General features: G+C 38.0%; 2 protein-coding genes across 3 annotated transcripts; one reads left to right on the top strand and one right to left on the bottom strand.

Annotated features, from left to right (window-relative positions):
- Window positions 1–746: 746 nt before the first annotated feature.
- mvk (mevalonate kinase) lies at window positions 747–18,408 on the bottom strand. Of its 2 annotated transcripts, XM_051696578.1 has the most exons (11): window positions 18,368–18,396; window positions 18,082–18,173; window positions 17,832–17,979; window positions 13,746–13,890; window positions 13,508–13,663; window positions 12,684–12,787; window positions 12,522–12,567; window positions 11,758–11,848; window positions 8,784–8,903; window positions 6,376–6,529; window positions 747–1,323 (listed from the first exon to the last, which is right to left on the bottom strand). In XM_051696578.1, the coding sequence occupies exons 2-11, from the start codon at window positions 18,157–18,159 to the stop codon at window positions 1,172–1,174; spliced, it is 1,194 nt and encodes a 397-aa protein (XP_051552538.1). In that variant the 5' UTR covers window positions 18,160–18,173; window positions 18,368–18,396; the 3' UTR covers window positions 747–1,171. The 2 variants fall into 2 exon arrangements, with proteins under 2 accessions (XP_051552538.1, XP_051552537.1); XM_051696577.1 differs by having other exon boundaries at window positions 18,082–18,408.
- Window positions 18,409–18,618: 210 nt separating this feature from the next.
- Window positions 18,619–21,164, top strand: mmab (metabolism of cobalamin associated B). Its single transcript, XM_051694373.1, has 9 exons — window positions 18,619–18,771; window positions 18,922–18,986; window positions 19,149–19,242; window positions 20,047–20,104; window positions 20,180–20,252; window positions 20,361–20,458; window positions 20,663–20,727; window positions 20,854–20,913; window positions 20,990–21,164. Exons 1-9 carry the CDS (start codon window positions 18,668–18,670, stop codon window positions 21,072–21,074), a joined length of 702 nt encoding a protein of 233 aa, XP_051550333.1. The 5' UTR covers window positions 18,619–18,667; the 3' UTR covers window positions 21,075–21,164.
- Window positions 21,165–21,194: the final 30 nt, after the last annotated feature.

Consider the following 21,194-nt stretch of genomic DNA (forward strand, 5'->3'; position numbering starts at 1 on the left):
TATCCCTTTAATGTACTCCAAAGATGCACATCTGTTGTATACAAGTGAGAACAAAGTATTTCAAACTTCCAGCAAAACTGTAAGAAAAGAAAATCTCCAAAAGGAAAAAAACTAAACTAAATCTACCAGCAGTTTTGTAGTATTTAGTACACCTCATTATTTTGTGTACATTTAAAAAAATGGCAGCAATCCCTACAGACAAGTCTGTGACCTCCCAAGAAGGTCTTCTCAAAATGTTCTTTTCACAGCAAAAGTGGGTCTCCTTCAGTTTAGAGGAACAATTTCATCTCAATGTCGTTCCCATTTCCCATTCACAAGCTCCACGTCTTGTCTGCAGAAGATAGCCCTCTTTTATCTGTTCCTCTCAAAACATCACTAAAATTACACCCCTCTCCCGGGACTGCGGGGAAATGTGCTCTGTGCTAAGTGCAGAGCATTTATTTCATCACTGCGTTACACAGATCAACTTAGACTGCGTCTGGTCGACAGCCAAATGCACCCTTGCATCCACTGCTTGGCTTCAAAACTATTCCGGCGCAGAATATTCAGACAAAGTGCAAGGAACTGCAATGTAATTACTTAGCAGGCTTTAGTGACAATGCAACAGCTCTACTCTGGCCAATTTTCTTGAAGCTGTATTAGTTCTGGTCAGAAATAAGATTTGTGTTTTGGCAAATTAGATGATTATACTATAATAGTTATGAGTTCACTAAATAAATTGTTAGTAAGACAGCTTTCATGAAAAATAAGGTTAAAATATATTTTTTAAAAATATTTGTTTAATTACTAATTATTTTATTAATACTTAATTAAATAATATTTTATTTGCATAGCATTCATTCTGTCCAAGCTTGAAAGCATTTTTTCTTTCTTTTACACTCTGCAGCCATCTAGTGGCATTTTAAAACTTCATTGAGTCTGATGTGCATAAGACATAACATCCACAACGCATTAGCACACTTGATGCAATAACTCAAACATATTGTAAAATGTACTTCTATGTTTATGTTCATATAATTTCATCTGTTTAAAAATTAAACAATTACACCACAATTCTGAATTCTGACTTGAACCGGGAAAACAACTTTCCCAAATCCAACGTAACAGAAGCAACATGCATCTGTGCTAATCATAATGATGACGTAAGAGTACAGTTCATTTGATTTGTGACTTAGTAGCTGTTTAGGATCTTCAGTATACCCTGTTTGACTGCAGTAGGAGAGTGCAGTTGTACGCCTGGAGCTCCGATGCTGGTCTCCCAGCATTCAAAGCCATAGCCCTTCAGCTCCTCAATAGCACTCTGGATCACTGAAGCATCTATCTCTGCAAAACATAAATGGACAAAAGCATCCCCATCAACATCATGAATGAGAAAACCTACTCTGATGTTGTTCCGTAGATTTTATTCAACAGCCTATGAGTTAAGTTTCTCAGTACAAAACACACATTTAACTATTTTCTTCTGTGATTTTGCCCCATTTTTATTAGATATACGCAGCAGGAAGTGCCAGGAAATTATTGGGTAGAGAGACGGGGAACGAGACCGCAGCACACTGTAGGCCAGACTTGAACCTGCAGTACCTAAATGAGCACAAAGGCTTAACATGTCAGGAACACATGCCTTAACGGCTGTGCCGTGCCTCTGAAAGAACACTAACTTTGACCACATTTATAAATGTCAATTAATAAAAATAAAAAAATCGTTATCTGGCGCAGTTCGAATCTTGTTGCATGAACAAATCAATAAAAAACACATATCAGATCAGATTTTTGTGCATTCGAGCCACCTTCATATATGTGATCCTGAATCTGATATGTTTATCAGGTCACCTGACCAACTTTAAACACTAATTTCTGATTCTTCTCTTATGTCACAATTTTTCATTAATGTCCACTGTAAGGGAACATTTTTATATTTTGCATGTCAAAACAAAGTAATTATGGAGCTACTAGATGTCAAGCAGTGAAATTGAATGTTAGACATGCATTTTGCAGTGAGGAGACATTATTTTTGGCAACACCTTATAATTAGGCCGTTTTTGTTAGTTAACAACATTAGTTAACATTAAGTAATAATGAACAATTTTACAACTTCGTTACCATGACGATGTAATGTCAACAAACCTTGTGAAAATGACTATTTAAACAACTTTACAGCTCAAATAATACAGGAGTTTTAACAGAAGAATTAATGCAAGTGCTTTTATAAAATTATAAGCTTCACATTTCTGTTTAAACTATCCCAAAACTGGCCACATTCACTTTCATTGCAAGTGCTACCTGTAACCTAGATTTTTTTTTTCTCCCCTTTTCTCCCCAATTTGGAATGCCCAATTCCCAATGCGCTCTAAGTCCTCGTGGTGGCGTAGTGACTCGCCTCAATCCAGGTGGTGGAGGACGAATCTCAGTTACCTCCTAGCGCGTGTGGAGGCTTCACGCTATTCTCCGCAGCATCCACGCACAACTCACCACGCACGCCACCGAAAGCGAGAACCACATTAGAGCGACCACAAGGAGGTTACACCATGTGACTCTACCCTCCCTAGCAACCGGGCCAATTTGGTTGCTTAGGAGACCTGGCTGGAGTCACTCAGCACACCCTGGATTCGCGACTCCAGGAGTGGTAGTCAGCGTCAATACTCGCTGAGCTACACAGGCCCCCGCGATTTTTGCTTTTTTTTAAAGAAAAATATGGACGAGTCAAAATTAATTTTTGTGGTGGTAATCAACATAATGCCACAAATGCTGTCGACTGAGCTTAGCTTGTACTGAACCCGGAACATTCCTTTATTGTTAATTTCAACATATACTAATACATTTTGTAAATAAAAAGTTGCATATGTTAACATTAGTTGATGCATTATGAACTATCAATGAACTTACAATAAACAATTGTATTTTCATATAAAAATGAACCAATATTAAAAAATGCTGTTAAAAATTTTATAAAATATTTACCTTTTTTTTTTTTTTTTTTTTTTTACAAAAATGAGCATAAATCAATATACAAATGGGTGAAAGCACTGTAAATCTTTCCTTAAGATTCCTTGAAATATTTCTAAAATCAAGGACATATAATAATGTAGCGTTTATGTTAAAACATCTGAGGATTAGTACTAAAAAGTTCTAAAACTACAAAACAAAAAAACAAAAAAAAATGATGGCTTCCTGCGTTTTGGTGGGTCATTAATGTAAACACAGTACAATAGGTTATGTCTTGTGAATGTAAACAGGCAGGACAAAAAAATCAGATATGTGTAAAAAAATCTGATCTGTGCATTAAGTTTTGCAGTGTAAAAGCCACTTTTGTCAGTCTGTATCTTACTAATAGGTTTATATTTTTTTTTACCTCATGTCTTTGCATTATTTTTTTTACAACATTGTTCCAGCTAAAACACAACTAGTTCCATTTGTGTCAGGACCACAGAATGCGTGCAGGTGGCCTGACAGTCTGCCAAACCCTCAAACATGAAATCAAAGAATCAGTGTGTGTGAATCACCAGGTGGCTGTTAATGCCCCTCTAGAGTTTTTACAGAAGAAGTATGGGTGTTATTTTATGTGTGAGTCACAAAAACAGGCCCCCTGCCATATCAAGAGAAGGATGAATTTAATGTCTCTCTGACAGCTTTGGCGCTTAAATAATGTTGAGCAAGTAAACAGCCTGATTTCCACTAACAAACGAGAGCAACAGGACACGAGACAGCTGAGCAAGCCCAATCTTGTCTGCGAGTTTAACGAGAAGAGGGCTTCACCTCAGAAGTTCCAATTCAACCGTAAAGGGACAGTTCACCCAAAAATGGAAATTCTGTCATTATTCACCCCCCATTTAGTTTTAAACCCATCTGCTGTTATTCTTACCTTTGGAAAACAAAAGTAGCATTACGCAAACATTTTCTGAAGTCAGATTTAGGTTGTGATTCACTGATAATCTTCACATCCACCAAAGTGTCTAGCCCATGTCAGCACCCAGATTCACAAACAGCATACTGACCTTATCGATGCAAAAACGGCATTGGTTCTCGTGCATGTACTTTAGTAAACGGAAGTTATGTGCCAATTCTGGGCATGAATTAAAGTGTTTCATGGAAGGGCAAGATTATTAGTGAATAATGACTTAATTATCTGAATTGTGTGACTTCAGATGACTTTACGGTACTTTTTGGTTGGTTTATTTTGCCCTTTTTTTGGACCTTGACAGCTGTGGTCACTATGAACCTCATTGTATAGAAAAGAACAGCATGAAAATTCAGCAAATTTCTCCTCCAAAATTTCTCCACAGGACAAATAACAGCATATGGGTTTGGAACAACATGAAGGTGAGCATATAAGGACAGAACTGTTACTTAAACAAGGTGTGTCTTGAAATTACAATGTCACATAGTCAAGCTGCATTGACTAGTCAGCACTAACAGCGACACATTATAAACATCACCTGCTTCCTCCAGCTCTGTGTCTCCTCGTTACTGGAGCATATATTTGAGAGAGTTTTAAGATTCTGATTAAAATTCAATGCGTTATTGGCTTCAGGCATAAACAAAGACTCTGACCCAGTCTGACAGCTGCTTTGTCAAGTTGTTAGCTTTGTCAGACTAGAGTGACAAGCAAGATTCACCTCATGAAAACTTGTCACACCAGACAGTCTGCAAGGTGGCAACCTCATAGAGACTTTTCAAACAATACGTAAGAAACTGACTGATTAACAACAGGTAGCATACCCAAATTCAAGCAGTAATGTCAATGCTGACATTTCATAAAAAAATGAAAACTATTAAATCGATGTCCACACAAATTATTCAATTTTAGAAAAGGGGACTGTGCAGCTCTGGTACACAGGACACCCCCACATCCCTTGTATATAATGTATACCCAGGGTATTCAGTGTTCTGGGCTATATACTAAATACTCTCTCTTAAATGTATTTAGTAATGTATTTGGTTACATCACATAAAAAAGTAAAGTATTCAGAATACTTTTAAAAGAAACATTTATAGAGATAAGGCAACTGGAAGAATTGTGTGATATGTAATTATTTTATCTTATCTAAACTGCTACACACAAACTTTTAACATCCAAAGCCAACTTTACACTGCAAAGGAGGTACAGAAGCTGCATGAAGTGGAATTTAAGTGTATTTACACTGTTTAGTACTGATCAGAGCAGGCATAAATGCATTTACACAGCAACAAAAAATGCATAATGTAATGAGATTTTAAATATAAAAGTATAAATATTGAAATATGAAACGAATGAACATATTAAGTTATTCATTTAAATATGAAACTTAATTATGAAATATATAAAATATTATGACAGAACCAAAGCAGCATCAGAACTGCCTTTCATACTAGGGGCTGAGATGGGTCAGAGCAGGCATAATTTAGTCTGGCTTTTATGCAGCATTAAGTCTATACACAATCTTGAGCAGGCACAAAGTGAATATAAATATAGCTAGCTAGCTATTTGACAGCAGATTTCATGAACTTAGCACTACCTTTTTAAAGGAATATTTTGGTATTAATACAAGTTTGTACTGTAGTACAAAATGCTGTAATACAAAATGCAGCATTTGTGGCATAATGTTGATTACCACCAAACAAATATTTAGACTCCTTAAAAAATAAAAAGCAAAAATCTGGGTTACAGTAAGGCACTTACTGTGAATGTGAATGAGGCCAATCTGTAAACCTGAAAATACATATTTGAAACTGTAGACACATCAGTCTTTTTTATACATACTGTATGGTGCTGGGTGGACATTCATAAACACCACCATGTTGAGATCATATGACCTGCCAAATATTACTCACGTTATCTCAATAATCCCTTGAAATTGAACTCACAGAATAAATTAATCATGGCTGACTGCAAATAGAGCATTTTTAACATTGGTAACTAAGAACTGTTTTTGAGTGATGCAGCATCCATGCCGCTAGCGTGAACATAACACAAATATTACTATAGGAAGTGTAATCGAGCTTGAAATCATGGAGACTGCTGTCAAGATTTATACTGAAAAAGGAATTACATTTTGGTCTGTTCTCACCCAAAACCGATTGGATCACATCAGAAGACATCGATACAATGGAGTCGTATGGATTACTTTTATGGTGCCTTTATTTGACATTTGGACCTTCTGAGTTCTGTTTACCATTCACTTGCATTGTATGGACCTACAGAGCTGAAATATTCTGGGGATGGCATGAGGGTGAGTAAATTATTTTTGGGTGAACATTCCCTTTACCCCAGTATGCTTCAGGGTGATTTTCCCTAAACTAAGTGTAGTGTCGCTTAGATAAAAGCTTTCTAAATGCCTAAAAAATTTATCAATCTTAATACTGTTACTCTAGTCTGAATGTGAGTAAAGGTGAAAATACCTGGTCGCAGGAGAGTGATTCCACAGCCGCCACCTCCTGCTCCGGTCAGTTTGCTATGGAGACCCCTGGCCAGAGTGACTCTGCACAGTGTATCCAGAGATGAGTGACCCACCCCCATCACGTTCAGATGGTGCTGGTTTATGTCAATCAGCTCCTGATGATGAACATTACAAAACAGTTTCTTTAATTACAAAATTACATAAATTACAAAAGTTGACTACTAAGTCTGATGACAGCATATCATTTTAGCTCTTGTGTAATGTAATATTTATACAGAGCATTTTGATCAATGAACTGACCCTTAAACAATTTAAAGCATCTGCCACTAATGATAAGTAATATACACTTTTCAATCAATGCACATTACTAATGGTTGTGCCTTTGTTTATGCGGGAACAGTCATGTGACTGAGAACACAGTGACTTCTGGCAAAGTCCCTTTAAGCTGCGCAGGGGCTCCAGTGAATAAGAGATTAATTTATGTGAACTAGTTCACTTATATGAACTGTCCCAATGAAAGGACTCGCAAAAATGAATTGGAGTTACCAATGCTAAATATAAGTGAATTCCTTATTTTATCCGGTTAATTTACACAAAGTACCCGAAAGAACGGATTCACTTATATGACTTGGATGAATTCCCAGCGCTACATAGATGAGAAAGGACAGTTTAGGTGACTGCGTTTGATTACTCACTCAGCTCCATTGCTGTGTTTGCAATAAAATGTGACAATTGTTCCGTTTTGTGATGCTACGCCTAGTGTCGGAAACGAAAATCTTCAACGGACTTGCCAGTGGCTCCACAGGGGGCGCTGTATTGCAGAAAAAAAAAGTCCCTGTATTCATAGGTCAGGCATATGAGGAATCGTTTGAAAGCTTAGAATCTAATCTTTTCAGAGAACGCCATCACTTTTGCATTAATATTACACAAAATAACAAAATAAGGCCTGAAAACATTTGCGTTATATATTAGCGCCCCCTAGAGGTAATGGGGTAGAAATATTAATGAACACAAATGTCTTTCACATGGCACTTAAATGGACAAGTCATATATCAAATGAAAGCTCTCATTCTCAGGAATGTGACTGTATAGTTTATTGTGTTGTGCTAACACCACAGTTTGAAAGATTTTCAAAAGAATCACAAAATGAAATATGATTTCTGCAAGTCATCAAATACATACGTCTCATTTATGCCCCGATCATTGCTGCTGTAAGCCCCAAATATCTAAAAACTTTATATCTGCTTTTTACTTGTCCGTGTACTTACTTTTAGTTTTTACTTGTCTGTGAGCTTGCTTGGCTGAATAATCCAATGTTATATCTTAGATGTCCAGAACAAATTATGCCAACCAGCAGGAAAAGCATGCTAAACAAATCACTATAAAAATATGTTACTGATTATTGATGATAAAATGTTATATATCTTTGCAAAGATGAGTCTCTCAGCTTTCTAATGAAACCTAGACTGAGCTTCTAGTCTACTCATTGGCCAAGATATTCAATGAAACAATGAGCATGGTGCATAAACTGAAAATTAGACTGAATGTCTATGGACGAGCACATCGGTGAGGGCTAAAATGCATTATAGCGCCACCAACATTTCAGAAACTTTCTGTTTATCATAAGATTATAAACACATACAATATTATTTATGAATAATTTGAGACTTTTTTTTTTATTTACATTTTATTTAAATTACTTTTAAATTTTAGCGTGAAAAATTGCAGGCGGCAATGCAAAAATGTATCAGAGTTTAACGAGTTAAGGGGCAATATTTGCCCCCTGGATTTGATTTTCAGGGTGATTTTTTACCTTAATGGGGGCATGTGTTTTCTAATTAAAAAATGTCAAATTCTTCAATCTAATCTATTTATTAACATAGATTCTCTGAGTAATTACAGTATATCCTCTGTTTCACACACATAATATGTATCCTTACCAAGGCCAAGAATAGAATATTAAAAAATATATCAGATGTTACAAATAAAACACAGAACAACTCATTTTGGGGGCATTTTTTGCCCGCACATTTTGAATTACTCAGATTTTCTAATATACTGTATTAAAAAAATGTCTAATTCTTTAATTGAATCTAATTATTAACATACATTCTCTATCTGAGTAATTATATCCTATGTTTCATGCACATATTATGTATACCTACCTAGGCCTAGAATCGAATATTAAAAAAATATATCAGATGTTACAAATACAACACATAAGACCTTATTATGGGGGCATTTTCTGCCCCCAAAATTTCTGACCCTGGCTACACCGCCACTTGCTGGAAAATGTAGCTTGTTACTGAAAAGCTATTGTAAAAATAGCTGAGCAACTGTCACGCTACTGTTAAATGTAGTTAAGTTAGTAGCATTGCTGCTTTTACTTTGTTTCTTCTCAACACTAACCTCCAGAACGTTGTAGTGCTCAGCTGAAGGCCCGTGTGTTGCCATCTCTGTGAGAGTGTGTTCACAGGTGCAAGACACAGCACTGACTGACTCCAGCACTGGCTTCATTACAGAGGGAAACTGTGAAAAGGGTGATATTAAAGAGAGTACTGAGGACAGATTGGCGCTGTGCTAACACAGGTGAGTGAACATAATTACTCATCCAGAAAAACATTATCAGCTTAAAAGCTTGTCACACAGGCCACATAAAAAGATAATTATAATTGTAACTTTTTTAATAGCCAAGCAGGCTGTCATCATCCAAATGCATAAAAGCCCTGCTTCAGACTTTAAAGGCGCAACATCATGGAAAACAGGATTTTGGTTGCTCATTTGCAATAAAAGAGTTTGATCTACTATACAGGCACACTCTAAAATGTATAATGCACCCCTGCATTATGAAAACAAGCACACTTCTGCTGCATGCTTTATGCAAATGACGACCACCAAGGAATCATTACTTTTATTCCAGAAATAAACAGTAACAACATTACTGATGACTTTGCAAACCCCTGGATTTCACCTATCTCAAAGGAACACTAATCTCACCCAGGGTTACTAAGAAATAAACCCATGTCATAACATAAAACGATATAATTAACTTTAAAAATAACTTGAAACATAACTGTAACCCCCCCAATTACTTTTAAATGTAAATTAATAACACCCCCAAACAGTCCCAAAAACCTGCACAGATGTATCTCATTAATTATGCAAAGACAACAGCAAGTCCCCAAGCATTAACAACAACAGACTTACAGGATATTCCTGGTAAGGACTATAATTCGATGTAGTTTTAGCACCTGACATTAATTTAAATGGATGAATATGCCATTTTACTCTCTGATCAGTCTACCAAAGCCCTGGATCATGAATAAATAAATAAAAAACCCCGGATCATGAATAATAATTTTAAAAAAGCCCTGGCCGGTGTCCTGAAAATATATGCTACCTATCAAGATGTGCTACCAACACTATATTCGCATAGTTTTAGGGTTGGGGTTTGGGGTAGGGTTAGGGCTTAGAACAGCCTCACACCATATCACACTATCTGATAGTTATGCTGGTAGCACATCCTGAGAGGTATTATCTGCCTGACAAGATGTGCAACCTAGGTTTTCAACACATGTCATGATGTTGTAGTACATACTGACTTCTACAAATTACTGTTTTTACTGCTGGTAGCACATCATGAGCAGGTAGCACAGATGGTCAGAACATCAGACGATGAAAGAAAGTGGATGAGAGCGTGCTGGCTAGTTGTCACTGTCATTCTATGTTGTTTATAGATGCATGTAGAACCATAAGGAGATGTTCACTTATACACAAGTCCAGATGTTTATGCAAGTAGTTATAATTTACATGATATGATTTACGTGATAGTCGTAGAATGACCATTTACTGTTTGCACAATTTTATCAAGACTACCAAGTAAAATAACGAAGTTTAATATTCTGTGTGGGTTCCGTGTTATTCTTCTTTCAAGAGGGAAATTTGTCTTGATTCACAGTAAGACAAGATTGATATCGAAGATCAGTCATAAAGTCAAATATTGCTTTGTATCCTATTTTTGGGGATGAGGAAATTATTTTAACTCTTATCTATCTTCAAATCACACAATGCTGAATGCAATATGCTGCTTTAAATCGGTGTAAAGGCATATTGTGCTTGTGTACCATTGTTGAATGCAGACACAAACAATGAAAGAATATCAAACTATATAATAGACACATAAAGAGGGGGAACCCATACACAAGAGCATGCAATTGAACCCATACAGTGTTCAAGTAGTATCCGAAACCGAAGACAGCCGCCTCATCAAAGGTATGTGTGATCTGTGAATATAATGACAAGCACATAGTGAGTCTCTCTTTGTGCAGGTGGCATGGAATCAGATTTGAATCTCTTTAGCTACGTCAACATTCGAACTATGTAAGGAGACTAATATGTAGATAAATAACTAGTCAGGCACCGTGATTTTGACAATCTCGGAAGCTGGTCTGGTATAAATTGGCCATGTCTGACTGCGGAATGTTGTTGTGATGACGTCACAACCAACCCACTTTGAAGCCCCCCACTTAAAAACTGGTTCAGGCACCGGTGGTATAATACAAAGTATAATGTTATAAATGTACACTAAATAATTGCAAATATTAAAAAAAAAGTTTGCTAGATTTACGCTGCTAAATAAGGCGGAAACGCGTCATCATAGTCTGTGAAAAGGGTCCATTTCGGCGCATGCGGTCATACTAAAATTTGTCCAAATGTAGGACTGGAAATTTTGCACAAAAAAAATGAAAAGTTCAATTTTGTGAACTCTGACCTGCAAAAAGCTGCATGTTGCTCTTGTTGCAAGAAAGTGAGCAGACTGTATATTTTAACATTTTGAATATAATATTATTTGTTAATTTATTATTGATTAAAACCAGAAGCCCTCAGCAAGCATGACATCACATCCTGTCCGTTGCAATGTCTAAAGTAATTAAAGTCTTAGCTCTGTCTCACTAGGATGAATCTCTTTTGTTGCACTACTCCTCATTTGTAAGTCACTTTGGGTAAAAGGTGTCCACTAAATGAATACATATAAATTACACCAGTTTTCTGTGAAAGAAACCTGGACTAACATTATAGGTGGACTTTGTGGAAAAAAGCCCTCTTTAAAGTCTGTCCTGACTTTTTGCTCTTTACCACCCCAACCATCACAAAAATTCACTTCACCAATCAGGCTGTGCCAGCAACAGGGCTTCCTGCTGCCGTTGTCAGGGTAACGGAGCACAGGAGCATTGGCAGAGTGTTTCATTTGGAGCTCTTGTAAAAGGCACTCAGCACCGGGCCCCTCGAGTGGTCCTCCCTCACACACACTGGCCATTATGCTAATTAAATAGCACTAGGAATCAGAGGCATGTATTCGGGGTTGTTGAAAGCCATTAACTACCTTATTAATTTTGTCCTTCACTCCCAAAACAAGCACCTTGGTGCTGCGTGGTACTTTGGTGTTAGTGAGAAGGATTCTCAGAACAGGGACCCTGGGGAAGGAAATTAACCCAACAATCAGAGCACAAAAACACTTTGAAAAATTCTGTTGTTTTTGTAATATAATTGAAATAACTTTTTTCACTTTTTTTTAGAATACTTGTATAATAGGGGGCCTGGGTAGCTCAGCGAGTATTGACGCTGACTACCACCCCTGGTGTCGCGAGTTCGAATCCAGGGTGTGCTGAGTGACTCCAGCCAGGTCTCCTAAGCAACCAAATTGGCCCGGTTGCTAGGGAGGGTAGAGTCACATGGGGTAACATCCTCGTGGTTGCGATTAGTGGTTCTCGTTCTCAATGGGGCACATGGTAAGATGTGCGTGGATCACGGAGAATAGCATGAGCCTCCACATGCAGAGTCTCCACGGTGTCATGCACAACGAGCCACGTGATAAGATGCGCGCATTGACAGTCTCATAAGCAGATGCAACTGAGACTTGTCCTCTGCCACCCGGATTGAGGTGAGAAACCACACCACCATGAGGACCTACTAAGTAGTGGGCATTGGGCATTCCAAATTGGGGGAAAAGGGGGATAAAAAAATAAAATAAAAAAAGAATACTTGTATAATAAACAGTAACAGTAAATGTGTTATAATGATGGAAATATAAACGTAAATGTAATTATATAGAATCATTTGGAGGTATAAAACCATGCATTATCTTACCTGCTCAGTGGAGTTATATTTCCTGCATGGTACCTTAAAATGCCACCTGTTACAGAAAAACCAAGTAAAAAGGGACTTAGCACAACAACAAAAAAACACTTAATCAAATGAAACAGCATCATGAATGCATCATTTCACAGCAGTCCAAGGTAAGAGTCTTACCCCATGTGCCCACAGCATTATCCACCCCTGAAGGGTTACCGTGGATGACCTTCTCACCCATAAGCGCCCACCTGTTAATCAGCTCCATCTCCTCTTTACTCCACCTGAAACACAAACGACAGAATTATTTTCAATTACCAAGAGACAGTTAACAGGAAGACAAAAAACGCTTCTGCTAATGGACCCAAAATAATGCTATTTTTTCTTTTTTTTGGCCATTTGCCACTTATATTGATAAGAGATAAGAAAAGGCAGGAAATGATAGAGAGGCAGGGAGGACCAGGATCAGGAAATGTTGCAAACCAGATTCAAACTCATGTCACCCACATGCGCACCATGGCTCAATGTGTCAGAGCCATGTAAGCTAACTGTGTGATAATTTTTTTATGTCTTGGATGGGTTACCTTTTACTTTGGAATTCTAGGTTAACAGCTTTAGGCTCAAACCATAATATGTTCTGATTAATAGTTTGAAACACTAATCTAGAAACTACTGCAATACTAACATTGAAATGCCAAAATGCTACCCATGGTTGCATACAGGGCCGTAGCTAGAGGGGTGAAAGGTGGTAATAATTCTAGGGGCCCACAGGTCCAGGGGGGCCCCACAAAAAATTCTAAATAGTATTTTTTAATAGGAAAGGGGCCCAACGCAATATACAGTCAGGGACACCAGAATACCCAGCTCCGGCCCTAGTTGCATAGCTTTGCATCTCAAACAGGAATAAATGTCTTGATTGCCCAGTTGGCTGTCCACATCAACTCGATTACAAGCCTTATTTATAAATATTTCTAATGACGTGAGAACACTCAATTGTGTGTTACCTGGCTGACTCCTGCTGATGTGTGAGAGGAGAGGATATGGTCTCTCTGGCAGACAGCAGAGCGGCAGACAAGCAAACATTATAGGCGGCACTGGAGCCTAAACCAGCTCCTGTGGGCAATTCTGACCACACAGACACTGTGATACTGGCCAGAGACCTGAAGACACCGCAGCACAAGTCACGATCACAGGCGTGTGAATATGCATGCTATAATACATGATGTTCAATGGTGTTCTTACTCTGCCTCTGCAAAAACAGACAGGTATATGTAGAGGAAAGCCAAAACAGCCATGCTTCTTGTGTCGGTGGAACCATCTGAAATGCCAGTGAATTCACGAAGTCTGTTCAAAAGATTTGCATCAAGCTCCTTCAGATCTCCCAGCTCTGATGATGCAAAGAACAATCAAAGAAACATGGGCTTGGGATGAATGCTTTCTGACACTGCATATTACAACTGCAAGGAATAGTTCAACTTAAAATTAAAATTCTCATCATTTAAATTGCACTCATGTTGTTCCAAAGCAGCATAACTTTCTTTCCTTCTAGGAACACAAAATAAGAAGTTAGGCATAATGTTTAAAGGTAGTTCAAACTAGTTCACCCAAAAATGAAAATTCTCTTATCATTTACTCACCGTCATGCCATCCCAGATGTGTATGAATTTCTTTCTTCAGCAGAACACAAACAAAGATTTTTAGAAAAATATCTCACTTGCATTGTATGGACTTAGCTCTGTAGGCCAATACAATGCAAGTGAAATGTGACCAGATCTTTGAAGCTCTAAAAATCCCATCCATAAGATTCCAGTGGTTAAATCCATATCTTCAGAAGTGATATAACAGGTGTGGGTGAGAAACAGAACAAAATGTAAGTCCTTTTTTAGTCTAAATCTCTACTTTATCTTTCACTTTCAGATGTGAAAGTGAAACTAAACAGGCATCACATGTGACTTTCAGATGTAAAAGTGAAAGTGGAGATTTATTATTAAAAAAAAAGGACTTAAATTTTGATCTGTTTCTCTCCCAACTATGGATTAATCCACTGGAGTATTATGGATTACTTTTGGATTTTTGGAGCTACAAAGGTCTGATCACCATTCACTTGTACTGTAAGGACCTACAGAGCTGAAATATTCTTCTAAAAATGTTTGTTGGGTTCTGCTAAAAAAAGAAAGTCATACACATCTTTGATAGCATGAGAGATAAATGATGAGAGAATTTTCATTTTTGGGTGAACTATCCTTTTAAGGCTGCTCTGGTTCCAGAAGTAAAAATCCCATTTGTTTTTTCCATAGACGAATTGATTTTCAACCATAACTTATAAACCTTTAAAGGTGCAATATGTAAGATTCAGAAACCCTTGTTATTAATGACACCTGTGGCCGTTAAGAGAACTGCAGCCAGCTACCTGTGGCTCGTGCTTCGCGCTCGTGCACACACTCCATAGGGACGTGAGTGAGCGAGCATTGGCCAAAACAATGACGTAACGTACAAAGAGACTGAACGTGATTCACGGGTATCATGCAGACAGATGAGGTAGCATAATTAAAATTACACAGTTATGATTGTTTTACTACAAACTTTGAGACTAAACTAAAACTACTTATCAGCTAACATAGCATACTGATACACACATACAGCTACATACTACCGAACTATACCAGACAGTTTACTGTTGCACTGCACTGTTATGTTGCACTATTGTATGTTTTGTATGTCATATGTTGTACTACGATCAAGAAACCAGCATATTTGCTTAAATGTATCCTTTATACCTGACTTTTAGTATAAAGAGAAGATCGTTGAAATTATTTGAAAGTTACGAAGCAAGGTAGCTTGCAATTTGTCAGCGTTAGCAGGCAAGATCAAGTTAGCTAAAATTACACAGATCAGTCCTTATGGCACTATATTTCACATGCTTTGCAGTTATGTAAGCTTACCTGTCCAATAAGAAGAACACCAATTCAGGGTCGGGTTTGATCCCCAAAACCGAACGAAGGTCCCTCCAGGAATCAAATGCCCTGCCGATGTTCACTCCAGTTTTCGCTCGACCACAATCACATTCCCGCTTAGCCAGACTGGGATTCAGTAGATAAATGTTTTGTTTTTTGGCTTACTCTGAGTTTGTGTAGGAGTCGGTGTTGTGCTGGGAGCCGGATGTTTGCTGGATTCCGTCTCTAAGATAATGTTACTTGTTGTCGCTGTTGAATTAGTGATGGAATCTTTCATGTGACTCAGAAGAACGAGTAGTCTCAGAGAGTGATTTGTTCAGTTTGTGTTGGCCGCCCATGCGCATTGCGCAACCTCCGTTCGTTTGTTACACGAAAACCGCATAGGCGCTGTACAGGAAACAGAAATTATTATTTCACCTTTCAACTCTTTTTGTCCAAGTCGTTTGTTCTTTTGTCACGTGACAGAAGAACGAATGACTCGGATAAGAAGATTCCAGAGGTGAACTAATCTTTCTGTTTCTCATAATTTGTCCTTGGCTACATTATAATTTTTTCCTTATTGGGACAATTCAATGCTCTGATGCTGGCATACAGAACAGTCACTGGGTCTGCTCCAGCATACCTAAAATCATTTCTGCAGAGCTACGTGCCCACTAGAAGCCTAAGGTCGGCTAAGGAACGTCGCCTTGTTGTACCAAATCACTTTCCCGGACTTTCAGCTTTATCATACCACGTTGGTGGAATGACCTTCCCAACTCCATCCGTGAAGCTGACTCACTTTCTGTCTTCAAAAAATGGCTAAAAACACATCTTTTCCATGAGCACTTAACCAATCACTAAAAAAATAATAATAATAATTTCTTGTTGCACTTTAATCCGTTTTGAATACTACTATTCTGATGCTAGTGAAACTTTGTAATATGGCACTTTTCGTACCACTGTCTCCTTAAGATGATTTGCTTATGTTTTCCTCTTTTGTAAGTCGCTTTGGACAAAAGCGTCTGCCAAATGAATAAATGTATAATAAAAGTTTGCATAAGTAGACGTGTTGGGGGGACTTGGCTATTGAAAATGTAACATTTTAATTTAATTCTGCTCAAATGAACGAAATGACTTGAATAAAGATTCATTCATTTTGCTGAACGAGACTCAAAGATCCAAGTCAGTAAAATGATCCGATCTTCCCATCACTATGTTGAATAGCGGAAGAAAAGCTATTACCGAGGCAAGGCTCTCGGGAGCACGCATAAACGTCACATCTTTTGGATTTTCCCTGCAAAACCGACCCGCTCCCTTCACATGAAAATCAGCCTACAGGCTTTAACAGGCAACCTAGGAAATCAGGGAAGGGCTAATTTTTTAAGTTGTGTTACAAGCCATTCACACATTGGCAAAAAAGGTGAATATTTCATGAAATTTTTTACATATTGCCCCTTTAAAGACAGACCTATCATGAGCTCCGAGGTTGTTCATCAATGGTATCTGCTTCCTTTGAAGCCATCAGACTGTGTTATTTCAACTTCATTGTTTAAAAATTGTGTTTAATAGTGGAATTCCTGATGAACAACTACACTACCCGTGGGCCAGCAGAGAAAGCTTCACCAACCAGAGAACTGTGGCCAACAAAGCCTGAGAAACGAGCCCAGAGGAGCAACAGCTCTCTCTCCTATTACGTACGTGAATGAAGCAAACGAGTCTGTCTCCCTTCACCTTCAAACTACTGACATATTTGTATATATCGGAATATTTTGCAATAAATGTAAAATATATTGTTTCTATACTTATAGATCAACAACCTAAAATCAATAGTTTTATATTTTCCCATGTTTTTTTTTTTTTTTTTATTCATTTACATCATTCTCAATGCTTCATTGGATTGTAGTTTGTGCCCTCGTGAAAGACGGTAAGTACACAGCCTTGTACCTTTGTAATTTTGTCCCATTTTCAAATAGATTCTTTGCCTCAAAACAAAGTTTTTACTGTTGTGATTCAACTCGGAGCTGGTTGGTTTGGTTCATGGCTTACATCTCTTTTATGATGGATTTTTTGAAAAGCCTATGCAAAAAATGGGCAGGACATGCAAAGTTAATATGAATATGCAGAAGTGTGAATGAGATTTGAGAGCTAATGCTGAGAGAAGATTTTCAGTGAATAACAACTTAATTTCCTTTTCCTGGACAGCCCCAGGTCAATGTATACATTAATTGTGTGGAAAAGAGCAGCGTCAACATTCAGCTTATCTTCTTTTATGTTTCACTAAAAAAAAACTCCTATTTCAGGTTTGTAGCAACATAAGGCTGAGTAAACAATGACAGTATTTTCATTTTCTTTTCGGGTGAGTTTACTAAATGCAAACATCAGAGTCTCCACTCACCTTTACAACCCACCAAAAGACGCTGTAGTGCAGTTATTTCCCAGGAGAGAAATGTGTCAATATTGGGGAGATTGATGCAGACCTTACAAGATGATGTTGACTGCAGACGCAGGTATGTGCGCAGGTTCAAACTCACAGCCAAAGCAACCTGTTTATAGAAGACAAGCACAAGGAGGTGATCACTTCAGATTAACAGTAAACATAACATTTTGATATTCCACCTTTTTACTCAATATAGATAAAGACCTACCTGCCCATGCACCACAGCATGTTCACCGTGCAGAATTGCTTTCCCTGGTGCTGAAACGAAGCATTCCCTTGTGTGCATCTTTAATACCAGTGCTTGAATCAAGCAGTCAAGACTTTATAAATAGTATGGTACGCCGAGTTTTGTTTTTCTTGTTAAAAGCTCACATTTGTGTTCATCATGTTATTGCAGAAGTTTATTGCAAATAATATGTAACATAAAAACACACAAACAGAGAACGCCTGTCCCTCTTTGCGGAGCTCAGAAGATAAAAAGTGTCCAAAAGTACCTGTTCACGAGCACGGAGTTGCATCTATTCTGTTATTCACACACGTGAACCGAAGACGGTACGACGCTCTTGTGTGGACCAATCAGGATTACGTTCTCACATCACGGACTCTGAAACCGCCAATCAGGATCAAGCTCTCATATGCACGGCCTCTCAAAACGCCAATCAGAAAGCGCACCACCCTCGCGTCATCGGTCGCTCGATTAAAAAGCCCGTACCACTTGTATACGGGTAGCAAAATTGGTCAAGAAGATCAGTAGTAAGTACAAAAGCGCGTTTCGAAATTTGTTAGCATTTGCAATGGCATTTCTTGTGTCCAGGACCACGCGTCTTCATCGTGTCTTTCGTTTAGGGTCATGCGTGAGAATACAGCAGATGCAGACTGTGTGTGCAAATGAAAGAAGGTAGAATCTTGTTGGAGCATTGAGAAACAAGCACTTATCCCATGTGTGTGACATGCCGGCTAATTTAGCCACTAAACTACAGTGTGTCAGTGTGGTGCAGTGACATTAGATAATTGCTATTTGTTACTAACATTCTCTCACCCTTGAAAGGAATGCCAGCACATCTGAAGAAGACAGAAGAATACCCAAGATATACACAAAGACTGGAGATAAAGGTTGTTTACAAGCCCCAACTTAATGTTTCACACATGGTTATTTGTGTTGGCAACCCATGCAATGATGATTACATTATTAATAACTAAATACATGATATTGATTTTACTGGGAGTGTCAGGTTTGTGTTAAACATCTTGTTTTCAATGTCTTACATTTATCAGGTTTTTCCAGTACTTTCACAGGTGAGAGGAGACCAAAGGAGGATCTTATATTTGATGCTTTGGGAACAACAGATGAATTATCATCTGCAATCGGGTAATGAAGAGAGATTAAGTGCTTTATAACTTGTGGGGGGAAAGCCTTTAAAGGGATAGTTCACCCAAAAATGAAAATTCTCTCATCATTTACTCACCCTTATGCCATACCAGATGTGTATGACTTTTAGAGGAATATCTCAGCTCTGTAGATCCATGCAATGCAAGTCAATGGTGACCAGAACTTTGAAGCTCCAAAAAAGGAGATTAAGTCAGCATAAAGGTAATCCATAAAACTCCACTGGTTTAATCAATGTCTTCTGAAGCGATCCAGTTGGTTTTGGGTGCGAACAGACCAAAATATAACTCACCTTTTAACTGTTCATCTTGCCATTGCAGTCTCTAGGCACGATCATTATTTCATCATGATCATGACTTCTTAGTGCTTGACGCATGTGCAGAGCGCTAGATGGCGCTTGAAATCATCATCACCAAGGAGACTGCTGTCAAGATGCCCAGATAGTGAAAAAGGAGTTACATTTTGGTCTGTTCTCACCCAAAAACAACTGGATCACTTCAGAAGACATTAATTTAACCAATGGAGTTTGATGGATTATGTTTATGCTGACTTGATCTGCTTTTTGGAGCTTCAAAGGTCTGGCCACCATTCACTTGCATTGTATGGACCTACAGAGCTGAGATATTTTTCTAAAAATCTTTGTTTGTGCTCAGCAGAAGAAAGAGTCATAATCTGGAATGGCATGAGAGTGAGTAAATGATAAGAGAATTTTTCACTTTTGGGTGAACTAACCCTTTAAAATTTAATAATGAATTGCTTAAACAAAACTTTGATTCTTTCATTCAGGTTAGCAAGAGAATTTTGCATCAACAAAGGTCATACGTTCATAGATCAGCTGGAGAAGGTTGTTTTCTCTCTTATTAGCAGCCTGAGTTTAATTAGGAATGTGCATGATTTTAACTACTACTCTTCTGCACAGATCCAGTGTGTACTACAAGATGTGGGATCAAATATTGCCACTCCCCTGTCATCTGCAAGAGACAGTCAGATAAGTAAGCAGCTTCACAGGACATGTTTGATATCCCAATGCATTCAAATATTTATTTGCATTGATGGGTTGCAAAACTTGCATCTAACTGTGATGTTCGTGTTTAAAACAGAGAAGACAAAGTTCAGCTCCCAACCTGTGATTGAACTGGAGAGGTGGATTGATTCCTTCACAGAGCAGCTGCCTCCACTTACAAACTTCATACTACCTGTATGTACATTTAGTAATATGTTCTTTGGTAAAACATAGAGGTGACAATGTCCAGACTGCTGCACCTCTGATACGCATACACTGATTAAATAATCAAAAGGTTATTAGAATTATTATAAAATTAAAGTTGCCATTGTGTTACATTGGTTATCATTGTGGTAAAGCAAATCATTCCCATCGATTCATCTTATGCTCAATTTGCAGTCAGGAGGAAAAAGCAGTGCAGCTTTACATGTGGCCAGAGCAGTGTGTCGTCGGGCAGAACGCTGGTTAGTACGGCACACATTCACTTAATTCACTCACTGTACAGTATATTCAGGAATATTTCTGGGTTTCACCAATCTAACATTCGAACTGTCTCACAAATAATGTTTGTTTCACATTATATATTTCAGTGTCGCCCCTATTGTCCGATCAGGTGAAGCAGACCCTGAAGTTGCCAAATATCTGAACAGGTATCCACCTACTTCCAAATATTATCAATGTTTATTGCATTTCATTTGGATTTAACAAATGTTTTTGGTTCCACAGGTTGAGTGACTACCTGTTCACATTGGCCAGATATGCCGTAATGAAAGAAGGCAATGCAGAAACAGTCTACAAAAGACCTGAATAGTCCAGAGTGAAATATTTCTCTCTCTCATCTAATATTTGAGCCATTGTCTTCTCTTTTGTTTTTTTTTTGTTTTTTTTTTTTTTTACAAAACTCCCAGTACCATGTATGAATGCAGATATA

This window comes from Myxocyprinus asiaticus, chromosome 4 (assembly GCF_019703515.2).
Source record: "Myxocyprinus asiaticus isolate MX2 ecotype Aquarium Trade chromosome 4, UBuf_Myxa_2, whole genome shotgun sequence".
NCBI classification, from domain to species: Eukaryota; Metazoa; Chordata; class Actinopteri; order Cypriniformes; family Catostomidae; genus Myxocyprinus; species Myxocyprinus asiaticus.